Source organism: Artemia sp. Qi Xiang Cuo, chromosome 16 (assembly GCF_049724085.1).
Source record: "Artemia sp. Qi Xiang Cuo chromosome 16, ASM4972408v1, whole genome shotgun sequence".
Lineage (NCBI taxonomy): Eukaryota > Metazoa > Arthropoda > Branchiopoda > Anostraca > Artemiidae > Artemia > Artemia sp. Qi Xiang Cuo.
In genome coordinates, this window is record NC_142809.1 from 7,220,185 (window position 1) to 7,235,914 (window position 15,730).

General features: G+C 35.6%; 1 protein-coding gene across 1 annotated transcript in view; it reads right to left on the reverse strand.

The window, feature by feature from the left end:
• LOC148942519 (NPC intracellular cholesterol transporter 1-like) overlaps positions 1–15,730 on the reverse strand; it is a 230,048-nt gene that overhangs the window by 5,169 nt on the left and 209,149 nt on the right. The window contains exons 22-24 of the mRNA XM_089102181.1: positions 13,154–13,385; positions 6,738–6,851; positions 5,006–5,162 (exon numbers count right to left, since the gene is read on the reverse strand). Coding sequence (XP_088958307.1) covers positions 5,006–5,162; positions 6,738–6,851; positions 13,154–13,385 — 503 coding nt within the window. The remainder of the gene's footprint in view (positions 1–5,005; positions 5,163–6,737; positions 6,852–13,153; positions 13,386–15,730) is intronic.

The following is a 15,730-nucleotide window of genomic DNA, read 5'->3' on the forward strand; positions in this document are numbered from 1 at the left end:
AATACTGATTAACCAGAAAGAGCTATAGAAAAAGGCTGAACGAAAGAGTATGGTAAACTTGGAAAATGGCGCTGAAAATAAAACTATTTTTTAAAATTATAAAAAAATTATTTTTTAAATCATGAAAAATAATAATGACAAATTTATTTAATAATAATTAAATAAATAATTTAACCAAATGGCGTTTATTTGAGCCCAAACTGCTGCAAAATTATTATTTATGTACTTTACAATCCAGGGTGTCCTGTAGTGGAGCATTGGGTTTGATCTCGGCTGGTTAATACGGGACCCAGCGTTCGAACCTAGCTGTAGCAATACACCGAAGGGCTTAGAATTTGGTTCCGGTGCAGGCCTTGGAATTTGATTCCGATGATGAGATTATGCAAACAAAAACTTAACTTTTTCGCATGCAGACGAATGGTCTGGGTAGCGCAGGTACCGATCTCCTTATTTTGTGCCTTCGGCCAGGAGTGTAATGCGTAATTGGGGGCAAATCATCGCTTACCGTCGCATCGTCCCGTCCTAAATCATCGCATCGCTTCCCTTATTCACCCCCAGATTTAGAACCACCCATTTAGAGCTAGGTCGACTCTGGTTGAGCTTAAAGAGTACCACAATTGACTCCCGTTCCAAACCAAATAACCAGCGACATCTGTACTTGAGCCCCTGTCCTCAGGATAGTACGCCTACCAGTAGCTTAAAGTAAACCAGACCACTTAACCTGCCAAGATTTTCCCAAGCTAAACTAGGCTTATTTGTGAAGACTGGATTTTGACTTGAAGTAATTCTTAAAATATAAAAGCTGATTTACTATCAGCAGCCGAGAGATCTTAGCTTTATTCCTATTGCATTATATACTAGTCAAATAAAATAATTGATTTCTTCAATTTTCTACAGTTGCCACACAATACAGGGTATGTGGCACTAGTTAGCTGTAAGACGACTATGTGATTAAGACCAGTGTGCTCTACTCAGATACGAAACGTTTGAAGCACACACGAGAGATGCACACACAGCCAGGATCTTTCGAGCATAATTTTTCAGTGTCAGTTTCGTATTTTTTTTTCAGGTTTTCGTATTTTTTCGTATTTATTTTTTCGTAGTATTTATTATTTCGTAGTATTTTTTTTTCGTATTTATTTTTTCGTAGTATTTATTCGTATTTATTATTTCGTAGTATTTTTTTTTTCGTATTTATTTTTTTTTTCGTATTTTTTTTCAGCTCCAACAGGCACACCCAGGAAGTAAGACTGCTAGCAAAAGGAACTTCAGTGCCATCTATTTCCTTCATAGTTAAACGTAAGAACAACTGTCTTACCAGCATTTAAAATTCAAAACGATATGCGCATACTCTTCTTGGAGACACTCAAAAGCCGAAAAGCATCCTTGGAAAGTGCAGGAAAAGTTGAGTAAGTCATCCGCAAACGTGACAAACGAGAGAAAAACTCCATTGAAAATAAATGTGCAGTTTATCTTATCCTGCGCACCATTAACTCAATTATTAAACAAAACTGGAGAAGTTAAAACTCCTTGGCACACACCTTCCAGAATTCGAATAGGAGACTGCCTATCTTTAATTTTGCTTTCAGATTTCTGTATATACTTTTGTCCTAATTATTGTCTAAGATAATTATTTGTCCTAGACAAATAATCATTGTAGCATCGACACCTTTCGTACGAGCCTCGAGCAAAAACTGCGCAAATTTACACGAGTTAAAGCTCTTGCGACATCAAGTCCACATAAAATCAAAAATTAATCTCGATTTTCAATGTCCTTTAGCACATTTGTAAGTAAAAAGAGATCATGCTCTCAACCTAACCCTCGTTGGTACCCGAACTGGCGAGGAGTGGCGGAACAATTGTTTTCAATATCTTTTAGCCCACAAGGAGGTGATAGGGCGATAAGAACAGCATAAGGAAGCATTTTTTTTCCTCTTTTTTAAGGATATATTTCCTTAAATTCATTTACCAATGATTTAAGTAAAGCAAAAATATATTAACAATAACATGATGAATGAAGCATATTGAATAACAATATTAATTTTATCAATATATAAATAGAATTACTGACATAAATGTAATTATTAGTTGTTTCCGAGGGTCATTAGGAAAGTAATGAATATTTTGCAAAAAAAATTAAATAGCTAATATGAAAAAAAGTAAACTTTATTTACAGACTACTTGATACTTAGATTACCCTTCTGCGTAGTTGTCGAAAATCTAAGCAATTTTCATCACTTTTTACAAGTTTTTCTTTGCCTTCTGTATATACAATTGCTGCCAAGCTGTCGAGGCAGTCATTAACAGCTTCTTTAAGTTCATTAAATAGAAAAAGAAGCTTATTCAACTAAAAGTAAGGAGCAACATTAAAACTTAAAACGAAGAGAAATTATTCTATATATGTGGAGGCTGTCCCTTTCTCGACCCTCGGGCTTTACGCTAAAGTCTTGAAGTTCTTTAAAATATTTCTCATTCAAATTCAATGGACCTTGTGTTTGAGCAGTCTTTCTTTAAGATTGTGACAAAGTCAAACTTTAGCATATAGAGCGAATTTGAGGAAGGGATAGCAAATCTCATATACAGAATAATCAATTTGTTTTAAGTTTTAATGCTGCTCTTTACTGCTCCTTAGCTGAAAACAAAACTAGTTTTTTTGGTTAATTTCTGACCGTTTTTCAAGTCGTGCTAGGGTATCCCCGTCCATCTTCTCCCTGTGTAAAATCTCCACTGGAAAGTTTCCAAAAAATGTTCTGCACCACGAAAATTCTCCCCGTGGAAAATCTCCACTGGAAAGTTTCCAAAAAATGTTCTGTACCACGAAAATTCTCCCTGTGTAAAATCTCCACTGGAAAGTCCAAAAAATGTTCTGCACCACGAAAATTCTCCCCGTGGAAAATCTCCACTGGAAAGTTTCCAAAAAATGTTCTGCACCATGAAAATTCTCCCTGTGTAAAATCTCCACTGGAAAGTTTCCAAAAAATGTTCTGCACCACGAAAATTCTCCCCGTGAAAAATCTCCCGCAGGTTTCCAATCAAAAAGTCTTAGAACTTCAGAAATAAGTGAAAGTCGTTCAAAGCTAAGTCTTGAGTGTAGGGTGGATGCTAAAAAAAAACTTCCGACTTAACTGCTGAAACAAGTCTTTTGTCGATACAGCTGATTCGAGGGTAAAGATAGCCGTGGAGAAGCGTGACACCATTTGTCAGAATTCCACACGTTTTGCTTTGGATCCCACGACGAAGTTGATGTAATGTCTGAGGGTAGGCCTCTGCATTTATGGTCTCAGGTCTTGGCCCATAGTGAGCAAACACCGTAGCAGTAACCTTTCTAGTATTCAGAATTTGTAGATTTTTTGTCTTTCTTGGAATAAGAATGGCGCCATTCCACTAATTCGTGCTTTGTTTCTGGAGAGATTTACAAGATTTACGTCTAATCTCTACCTACGCCGTAATTAAAAAGATCTTCGTCACCCTTATGACAACAGCTGAGAAAAGTCGAATCTGCTCGCTTCAATCCACTTCGCACAAATTTTTCTGCAAACAAGTGAGCCACTTACAATCCAGTATAACAATACACGAATTTTAATATACTTGCAATTTCAGGAAAGAATAAGCACAGCCCGTCAGATTGCGAATCACTTATATCCTTGCAGCAGGACCGAGCGATTCCACCTTACCCGGCATACAAAAAAAGTTCCTGAATGAGGGTCTTCCATGATGGCCAATTTTGTGCTAATTCTTCGGCAAACTTTAGCCAGGGCTTGTCCCATTTGTGCCCGGATTTGTGGAAAATTCCTGCAGGCTCCAGATCTTGCTCCACTAGCAACCACAAATTTTTGAATTGCCCCCCCTTTTCTTCTATGCCAAATTAAAATGGTTCAGTGAGAAGTATCTGTTTAATGAGGCGTGGCCAAGCCATCGGAGCCGGCAGAGTTTGATGATGCTTAAGATTCTGTAGATGTTGAAACAACGTCGGCGGATATCGTCGTTCGAAGTCTGATCTAATATCCGGATGCGTAAAATTGAATGTAGGCAACCCATTGCAGTAAGCTGTATTAACGCAGGGAACGTAATATATTTTCCATCCAAATGAAGGTATCTGTCTTGGCTTTTCTCTGTCTACAATTAGCCATGTCTTGATGCAACCTATGCAACCTACTGCAAAATACTTGATAACTTCAATTCAGTTCCGTTGATTTTGAATTGAAATTATCAAGTATTTTGCAGTAGGTTGCATAGGTTGCATCAAGACATGGCTAATTGTAGACAGAGAAAAGCCAAGAGAGATAGTCCAAGTAATTGAGAGGCAAATGTTTAAATGGCTGAGGGTTATGCAGTAAACTTGATCGTATCAAGCAGACAGAAATAATTGACGATAAGGAGGGGGAGGCACAACGTGTCCCTAAAAAGAGTCGAATTGTCAAGGCAATATGAAGAAAATATTCAGTCAAAGTAGGGTAAACTTTACATTAGCGCCTTAAAAACACACTTACATATTGTGCAGGTTACCCCCTTCTTCATAAAAGAAGAATGCTACTCCCCCCCCCCCCCCCCCAACATTATATTACGTGTACGTGAAGCTGAAAAGCTTCAGCGCATTCTACTATCTTGAAGTAACAAAAGCATTAATTAGCAAATATTCAATAAGTTTTATTGTTGCTATCTATTAATTTATTATTTACCTGAAAAATTTCTATATTTGTCAATCCAGATAGAAAGGATCAAAGAAAATAGGCTAAAAATAAATTAAATGGTTAATAAGTGACTAAACATATTCAATCCGACAAGTGCTTCGGAAAGTAGATATCTTACAGTATAATCCTCATAACTAGTATTGACAATAATACAATAAAAATACTGGCAGCAGAAACTAATAATATTATTATAAAATAAATTAATACTAATAACAATTATTTATAGGTATAAAGTTGACAAATAGAAACAATTCAACTATTGTATTAAAAAATAAAATAAATTAAGAATGTTTATGTATGACAAAAATATTTACCAAGGTACGAAAGAAAAACAGGAAGGAAAATTAATCCATGGGCAGCACCAATAAGTACGATCAGCAAAAACATTCTAAAATAGAATATTTGGAATATTTGAGATTTTGCAAATGCCAAAACCACAATAGACAAGTCGGACAATACTCCACACAGCACCTGCAATTAAAATTAGATATTCATTAATTAAAGTAAATTAAAATGCAATTAAAATAAAATTCATTTTAGAACAGGTGCTATAAAAAAAAAAAAAAAAAAAAAAAAACTACAACACGAAATCCTTATAATAGCCTTGCAACAGCCCTAATGGAAAAACATTTTTTCCCCTCCAACAAACACAAATTTATAAGTCTCTTAACCCGCAACCCCCCCCCCCCGAAAAAAATCCTGAATATTTCAGCTCAGTCACTCAGCCGTGAGACAAAAAAAGATAAAATTTCTTATGACCATCAGAAACCGACGGAACTCATCAACAGAATTATCTTTGGCTACCGGTTTTATATCTCACGTGGTTGGATATGCGCAAAGGCCACTTCTAAATACAATACATATTGTATATAAATACTGTATCTAAATAAAAATCGTTTCACAGTGGAAAGTCTTGGTGTTCCAGGAAATACTTTTTTTTCTCCAATTAAAGGCTAAGCCTATTAGAGAACATTTATTTCGACAAAAGAGTCAGGTGCCCAAAACTGTAAGGTAAGATTTTATTCATTATCAATAGACATACAATAATACACTGTGCTAGTCCCCTCAAAGGCTCCGTGGCCTATAATTAAGGTAGTATATACGGATCACAAACTCAGAGAGCAATGGCCAATCACTTACTAAAAAAAAAAAAAAAAAAAAAAAAAAAAAAAAAAAAAAAAAAAAAAAACCCTCAAACACCAATGAAGCATAACATAATTAAGTTCTCTAGATATTATTCTCAAATCAAAAAGGTGATCTTAATACCCTTATACAATCCACTGGTCACAATCAGACTATACAGAAAAAAAAATAAAAGAAAAACAGAAACGAAAAGCAATCAAATGAAAAACTATTGCCAACCATTCAAAACACAAAAGTAAGCCACGAGAAAGGCTGCACATACGGGAAAAAAAAAAAAAAATCACTTACTCACAGTCACAGAAAAAAGAGCAAAGAGGAGAAGAAAAGAAAATATAAATAAAAACTATAAAGTAAGTTTATTCAGGAAAATTAAAAATTTATTCAGGAAAAAGTAAGGAAAAATTAATCACATGAAAGCAAAAATTCTATCTAATTTCTTGCTTTTTTTGGCGGTGAAGGGGGGTGAGTACGTACCCACCTTATTAAAAAAATATATATATAAAAGAATGTGTATTTAGGAAAAAAACAGACTAAAAATAGATTTATATTGCTTTCTAGAAAATTAAAAAACTTCAGAGAAACTTTTCATCTACGCTTCACGATCCAAATATCAAAAACATAAGCTTCAGCTTTTGCCGTTACCAAGCCACTATATGCAGAAAAAAAACAGGGTTACTCCACAGAAAAACTATTATGAAAATAAGGTATTCTTACACTTTAAAGCTAAGTCATTACCATAGACTACATCCCCCCTCACTACTTGATGCCCACTATACCTCCAGTAGAAATAGACGTGTATATAATTTTAATGATTTCCAAAAGTCAGGTGCAAGAGAAAGAAGAGTTTTACCAATGATGGGGAGGGGAATGAGGAGGGAAAAAAGAAAATGATTCAAATCTTACCGAGCTCCCCATTTTCACGAGTGATTCCTTGGCACGAGTCATCCGAGTATCTTCGGTGGAAACGGCAAATGCACGGACAATATGAGCACAGAACTCGACGGATATACCAACAGCCTACATATAATTAGAAAATAATCAGTAAATTTATATTCAATAGCCAAGGCCGTACCCAGGATTTTTTTCGGAGGGAGTTTTATTCAAAAAAAATTTTCGGGGGAGCGGGGGGATTACACAAAAGAAAACTAAAAAAACGCATACAAAATTTGTTTATATCCATTTCTGTTACGTTTTTACGAGTCAGACGAACATTTCGGAGGGGGGGGGAGTTCAAACCAGGTATCCCCCCCCTGGATACGGTCCTGTCAATAGCTTAAAGTATATTCAAGTAGATTAGCTATTAGCATAGTCATCATTAGACTGATGCCATTAGTATATATTAAATAACCCAACTAATGAATTATTAGGTATTAACAACTTGATATCAGTAATATGATATATTATTAGTAATTAGTTCATTAAGTTATACTAGTTTGCCATTAATGTATACAATAAATTAGTATGTTAATAAACATTAGTATATTAAAGGTTTACTGATTTTAATAGTCAGTTGACTTTTGAATTAAAATCGAGTTGCCATCAAGCCATGGCTAATTGAAAAAAAAAGCCAAGCAAATAGTCTGAGTGAGAGACAAAGCTGGCATAAGCCTTTTTCAGGATTATAAAAATTAGCCTTTTTCAGATTGCACAGGTATAAGTATTAAATTACATGTGTATACATAAACAAACTGAGGTATGACGAACAAACGACATCCATCCAAGTTGAACCTAAATTAGCCCGACACAAGGGCTAAACTTGCCCTAGACCAAATAACATAGAAAAAGCACTGCAATACGTGAGCAGGTAAACGTACGTAAGGCCCCATTCACAACAAGATTTAACTAATGCCAAGATTTAGCTAGCGCTAATTTGGGCCTTCTAATGATTCTAAATTCTAAAAAATCACAAGGCCTCCAAGTCCGTGAAGAAGTCCATTTGCTAAACATTAACATCTACACATATTCATTATCTACTAATCTTGATTTGCTTCCTCTCAGCAGACCTGATTGGCCAAAATGACGATGAAAAGACATTGCTACCTAGATAACCACACGTGCGAAGAGGGTTTAGACAGCCAGACCTACACATAAGTGAGCAGGTAAAAGTATCCAAGGGCCCATTCACACTCTGATTTTACTAATACCAAGATTTAGCTAGCGCTAATTTGAGTCAATCAGAATTTTTCGTAGAATATTTCAGCCAATCAGAAAATTCTACGGAAAACCTGATTAGCTCAAATCAGTGCTAGCTAAATCTCAGTATTACGTAAAAAATCATTGTGAATGAGCCATGAAAAGAAGGATGGAATGGTGGAATCATTCAGTTTAAGATAACCAGGTATAAGCAACCTGTTTTGTAATCCCCGAGTAAGCTGCTCTAAATTTGTTCGGGTCCCGAGTAACCCGAACAAAAATTTGAAGTACGCTGAAAGGTAATGTGAAGACTCCCGTGGGACGGTAAAGATGGAAAAATAAAAGAGTCTTTGTTCATGGCATGGCATAAAAAGGGCAAGAAGCACGCAAAAACAAATGCTCTTTGTTGTTTATTATATTTAATCTACTAATCTACATCTAGTCTACTTGTGTTTGTAGTTTTACAACTTGTGTTTGTGTTTACTACTTGTGTTGTAGTTTAATCTAATTGTGTTTGCAGATACATTTAATCTATACATTTATGTATCTATGCAGATACATTTCATCAGATGATAGATGGCTCTCGCGCGTTGAGGCTGCAAGTCATTCTATCCTAGTTTAACTTGTTCAGTGCCTTGAAATACTCCTCCCTTTGCGATGAAAGTGGTATTGATCAAAACTGTATTAATAGTGCTATTCTTTGTGACTGAGGCTGCTGCTGAAAACTGGATTGATCAATGCAAAAAAGGCACTTTCATTTCTTTTGCTGTTTTGGTGCCATCTGTCATAGCCACACTCGTCACACTGATAGTTTATAAAAATATAGATGACGTTCCCTTCGTGCGCAAGCAAACAAGAATAGGGCGCAGAGGTTGCAGAAAGAAATTTAAGATTGATGTGTTAGTCACCTACAGACTTCTTCTTCTATTTAAGAAGAAGTTTGGCCAGCAAAACGCCTAAACATGAGAGTTGTTTAGTCTCAATCCTAAGCATGAGCCTACCCCCCCGGCTGATTCTTGACAACAATGCTCCTACTAATGATTTCGGGTCTGATTGTCCTCCAGTATTATTACCGCAGGTTCTCTCTTGTAAACACCAACTTCCAAACTTCCTTCTGAGCAAAGTCCGCTCACTAACGAATAAAGTAGATGAGTTAGATGTCATTCTACGTCAGAATAGTATCCATATTGCCGCAATTACCGAAACAGGGCAGCTCGACGAAATAAGTGGAAGGATGGCTGGTTACAAGGTTTTCTTGAACACTAAAACAGACAGGATTGGCGGAGGTGTTGCTCTGTATGTACGCGATGATATCCCCTGCAAATATTTAGATAACGTCAATGACCCTGACCATGAAACGATCTGGGCATTATGCAAGCCAAAACATTTACCACGAGATGTCTCTTGCATCATTATCGCAAGTATCTACTATCCTGAAAGCGCCAAGAACAGACGGCTGTTGGTATCCTACCTTCAGTCTACGTTAGACACATTACGTCAGCGGTATAGCCGCCCGGGCTTCATAATAGCTGGTGACTTCAACCAAACAAAGAAACAATGGCTTGCTTATACGCTGGGTATGTCACAAGTGGTCAATATACCCACCCATGTGACTAGGAGCACCCTTGACATTATTCTTACAAACCTTGCTCCATATTACAAAGACGTGTCTTCAAACGGGCCATTGGGCAAATCGGACCATCACACTCTGCTGATGAAGGCAAAAAGTGAAATCAGGAAGCTTAAGAAAATAAAAGTACTCCGGAGACCTATCACGAAATCTGCTATTAATACGTACGGAATGTGGGTCGGTACTCACTGCTTCAGCGAAGTATACAACGAAAGCGATGTCAACAGGAAAGCAGAAATATTTCAGTCCCTACTCTATGACAAATACTTAGAAGTTTTCCCGGAAAAGCAATTTGTCGTGAGCGAATCTGACAAGCCCTGGATCACTCCAAAAATAAAACAGCTGATTCGCGAAAAAAACACTGTAAGGCAGTCAAGTAGTGACGCAACGTCGTTAGGATTATTAAGAAACAAAATTGTTAGCCTTCGTCACGAGGCAAGAAAGTTTTTTGAAAAATCCCTTTCGAACCCAGAAATAAAAAAGGATCCCCGTAAATGGCACCGTCTAGTAAGGCAGATTGCTGGAAAAACAGTATCATCCAGTATCCGTATTCTGAACGATGATGGGTCACTCGTGAGTGCAAATGACGTCAACAATTACTTTACTGACATTTGTACATCCTTTCCTGCCCAAACTAACACTGAAATAGAGAATCTACTGTCAATATGCCTTGACGAAAGTGAAATCGAAATAGTTGAGTATCAAGTTTTCAAAGAGCTGAACAAGTTGTGTCCATCCAGTAGCTCTTTTCCTGAAGAGCTGCCTATAAGGTTAATACGAGAGTTCTCTCTTTTCCTGGCCAAGCCACTTGGACACATAATCAGATAATGGTTCGCCCAGTCAACTTTCCCGTCGTGCTGGAAACGCGAATTTGTGCGTGTTATACCGAAGACTAAAACACCCAAATCTTGCAACGAGTTACGACCGATATCAATCACATCTACCTTTGCAAAAGTCACCGAGTCATTCATCTTGCGTGAATTGCTCAAGCAAACGCGGGAAAACATAGACCATTACCAGTATGGCGGCCTCAAAGGTTGCAATACCTCGATATACCTCGTGCGCCTAGTTGACATTATCTTTAAGTGGCTTGACAAGGGCAGTACCTTCATCGACCTAGCTCTCGCCGATTTCAGGAAGGCATTTGACCTGATTTGTCATCTTACGGCAGCAAAATATATGCGAGCAATGGGCGCACAGAAGCGGTCTCTTGCATTAGTGATGAGCTTCCTTCAGGACAGAATGCAGTGTGTATTTCCATCGTTTGAAGGTGACTTGATCTCATACTGGTCTAAACTTACCAGTCGAGCCCCTCAGGGTACAAGACTTGCTGGTTTCATATTTATCTCCCTCATCGGCTTCCTCCTTCAGAATTTCGAAGAGCGACTCAAATTCGTCGACGATTTATCATTTGTCCTCAAATACCTTGTGAGAGAAGGTGTAATCGAACGTCAGTTCAGCTAGACTGTTCTGGCATCCTTCTCTGAGGACTGTGACTGTTACAAGCTGACACTGAATGCAGATAAATCAAAGATCCTCAGGTTTTTCCCCTTAAAACGTGATCTGGAAATCTCACAAGCCCCTTTCCCTGTTGTTCCATCAGTAAAAATCCTCGGAGTCACATTATCGATGGACTGCACATTCACCGAACACGTGGAGAAGGTTATTAAGGCTGGCAATGCATCACTTGAGACCCTAGTCCTGATGCGCAGGTTTTTTCTGCGACACTCAAAGCCTAAAAAATGCCTATATTACGTATGTGAGACCTCTACTCGAATACGCCGTCGCTGTCAGGGGACCTTTTGTCCAGAGCACCCACTATCTTTGCGATGACCTTGAATCTTTGCAGAAACGAGCTGTTAACATAATCGTTGGTAACAGAAGGACGACTACAACAAACTTGCAAGAACTGAACCTTAAATCTATCATTTACAGGCGATTATCACTGATCATGTCCCTCGGTAAGTCAGTGCTATCTCCACCCCCTCACAGACTGATCCTCCCACCCGATGCTCCTGTTAACCACAGAACCAGATCCCACTCAAAGCTACAACTCCTGGTCTGCAGGACCAACCCCTACAAAAATACGTTTGTCCCCTTTTTCGTAGAAGCATACAACAAGACTTAGTGTTATTTTTATTCACGTATTAGTGTTCTTATAGTGTTATTTGTATTTTTTTTTTTTTCCATATTGTTGTAAAGACGACATAAATTAGCCATGGCTACGCTGTTCGATCTTAATAAACCTATGTCTATGCCTATGTCTATGTCTATCTACTTGTGTTGTAGTTTAATCTAATTGTGTTTGTTTCTAATTGTAGTTTAATCTACTTGTGTTTGCAGATACATTTAATCTACTTGTGTTGTAGTTTAATCTAATTGTGTTTGTGTTTACTTCTTGTGTTGTAGTTTAATCTACTTGTGTTTGTAGATACATCTAATCCACTTGTGTTTGTAGTTTTACTGCTTGTGCTTACTATTTGTGCTTGTGTTAACTAATTGTGTTGTAATTTAATCTACTTGTGTTCGTAGTTTTATGAATTTGCTAGTGGCTAGCGGGCTGACCGACTAGCCTGGGTCAGGAATTTAAAGTGCCGAAACCCATAAAGGCTAGCAAGTATTTCTCTGATGAGCTTTAATTAGCGGTGACCACTTGGGAGTAACGTATTTGGTTTGGTTTCAGACGCTTTTATTTTAATTTTATGATGATTCATATTTACTAATTACAGCCTTGCATGTCCACGGATCTCCCCTTTTTGGTTGATTATGTTTCGGTGTACTGATTGTCCTAGGTATTTGGATGAGTGGGTAAGGTCAAGGCCTCATCTGAATATTTATATGTTCGATTTACTAAAGCAGGACAACAGTTTTTTTTTTTTTTTTTTTTTTTTTTTTTTTTTACCACCGATTCATTACCTTTAACACATTATATGAACTTACACGTCTAATCACAGACAAAAGGCATAAGATATAGATGTCCAGCGGGCATATTCTTTAATCTAAGAAAAGGGGTCACGTATTAGGCTTGCATTGAAGCTATTTTTTGATGTTAGAACACCGTAATGCCATGTTTACCAAACCACTAATTTATGCTTATTAATCAATATTTACTAAACGTTCATACGATTAAAACTAGTAAGTAATTAAAAAATCAATTGCTTTGAAAGAGCTGGCTTTCCACAGGCAACGTTTATGAAAAATTGTCAATCAATCAATCAATCATTTTATTAATACTAAAAGAAAAAAAAACTGTTATAAACGTAAAGCGGTTACTAAGCCCAGGAAGCTTTCCTTGTAATGGGCTAAAAGCTTGCTCCAGCTGTAAATCTGTATTATATACCTTTAACTCTAGTTTCAATCAACCATCTATCTGCTTAGCATAAAAAATCATTTAAAAAACCACCCTGACGAAACTTAACGAGATTACATCGTGACGAGACGATACAGAATTCAGACCAACACATTGCTCCTATAATATTACGTATAGATATATCTGTATATTCCAGTACGTCTAGATTTCTATCTGCTTAGTATAAAAAACCATCTAAAAAATTACCATGACTAGATTGACCAATGATACAGCATTCAGACTGATATCCCACCAATACATTGCTCCCAGAAGATTAACGATTATCATTGAAATGACCAGCATTGTAACCATCGATGAATATAAGTCGAGACCGAGTAGGAGCAGAACAGCGATGAAAACAGCTGAGCCGGATAGAAGGAGACTCGTTATGACGTCCTCCCACATTGTCAAGTACTGCTCATAGAACACGTAGAAAACACTGCAAAAAAGCAAGATCGAACAAGTCATTTCGAAAAAGAGGAGTTTTTTAGTTAAGTACAAGTTTTTTGCATACTCCTCTAATTCTACGGTTTTAGTGTTTTAATTCTACGGTTTTAATTCTACGGTTTTAGTGTTTCAATGCAAGACGCTTCGAGCTGACATTTGACTTAATCTATCAACCAAATTAAATTTTTGAGAGTTGCTTTATATTGTTGTAAATTAAAAGATTCGTTGATAATTTACTAAAAATTTCGGTAAAATAGAATGTTTTTTTTTTCAATTTTAAAACCAAGATTAAATCATTTTTTTGGAAAAAAAATTGCAACTGAAAGTAAGGAGTAGCATTAAAACTTAAAACGAACAGAAACAATTCTGTATATGAGCAAGGCCGCACCCAGGATTTTTTTTCGGAGGGGGTTTTACTCAAAGATTTTTTTTTCGGGGGGGGGGGGTGGTTTAAAAAAAACATCAAAAAACGCATACAAAATTTGTTTATATCCATTTTTGTTACGTTTTTATGAGTAAAAAAACATTTCGGGAGGGTTCAAACCCCCTAACCCCCCACCCCTCAGGCTAAGGCCTTGTATATGAGAGAGGCTGCCCCTCGCTTGTAATACTAAAGTTTTTTTGTGCTTTAAAAAGCTTCTTAGTCCAATTAAAAAATTGGGACAAAAAGTCAAACTTAAGCGTAAAGAGCGAGGGACTGAAGAAGGAGCAACCTTACTCAATTCCAGAATATTTTCATTCCCCTCATACACGGAATAATCTCTGTTCGTTTTAAGTTTTAGTATTGCTTTTAACATTGCAGTTGAAAAACCTGTATTAGAAAATTTAATTTCAAGTCATTTTTGAAGTCACGCCCAGGCCTAAACGAGACAAGATATGAGGTACCGGCCCCATAAACCTCTGATTTATTGCTGTTAAGTTATAAATTATATTAACTATATAATTCATGAATATATTATATATATATATATATATATATATATATATATATATATATATATATATATATATATATATATATATATATATATACTATATATATATATATATATATATATATATATATATATATATATATATATATATATATATATATATATATATATATTTATTTTTAAATATAAATATATTAACTATAAATTATATTCCTATTAATATATTAATAATTATAAATTGATTATTAGTGTCCCGATTTTTCAGTTTCTCTGCTTTAGAATTAAAATGTTGGAATATTTAGTCAAAATCTACGATTACGTTTTAAATTAAAAAATAGGGCAAGAAATGGTTGAAAAATTGCTGCAAAAACTGGAAATTTTCTATTTTATAAGCAAGTTTAGATGATTCTTTAAGTCAAAGCAATATCATAATCATAGTCGATTGAATGACTAGACCTGAGATTAATGAATCTAATGACATAAATACTTTGTTTTTCAGTGTACACTGTTTTTCAGTGTTTTTCATAAATACTGTTGGTTTGTCGCAAAAATTGCAAAAAAATCGCAAGAAATATAAGCCTTAAAGTAAGATAAGTAAGTAAGATAAGTAAAGTAAGTAAGATAAACATAAATACTTTGTTTTTCAGTGCAAGTTAAAGCTGTTGGTTTGTCGCAAAAATTGCAAAAAATTCGCAAGAAATACAAGCCTTAAAGTAATATAAGTAAGTAAGATAAGTAAAGTAAGTAAGATAAGTAAAGTAAGTAAGATAAACATAAATACTTCGTTTTTCAGTGCAAGTTAAAGCTGTTGGTTTGTCGTAAAAATTGCAAAAAATCGCAAGAAATATAAGCCTTAAAGTAAGATAAGTAAGCAAGATAAGTAAAGTAAGTAAGATAAACATAAATACTTTGTTTTTCAGTGCAAGTTAAAGCTGTTGGTTTGTCGCAAAAATTGCAAAAAATTCGCAAGAAATATAAGCCTTAAAGTAAGATAAGTAAGATAAGTAAAGTAAGTAAGATAAGTAAAGTAAGTAAGATAAACATAAATACTTTGTTTTTCAGTGCAAGTTAAAGCTGTTGGTTTGTCGCAAAAATTGCAAAAAATTCGCAAGAAATATAAGCCTTAAAGTAAGATAAGTAAGTAAGATAAGTAAAGTAAGTAAGATAAGTAAAGTAAGTAAGATAAACATAAATACTTTGTTTTTCAGTGCAAGTTAAAGCTGTTGGTTTGTCGCAAAAATTGCAAAAAATTCGCAAGAAATATAAGCCTTAAAGTAAGATAAGTAAGTAAGATAAGTAAAGTAAGTAAGTAAGTAAGATAAGTAAAGTAAGTAAGATAAACATAAATACTTTGTTTTTCAGTGCAAGTTAAAGCTGTTGGTTTGTCGCAAAAATTGCAAAA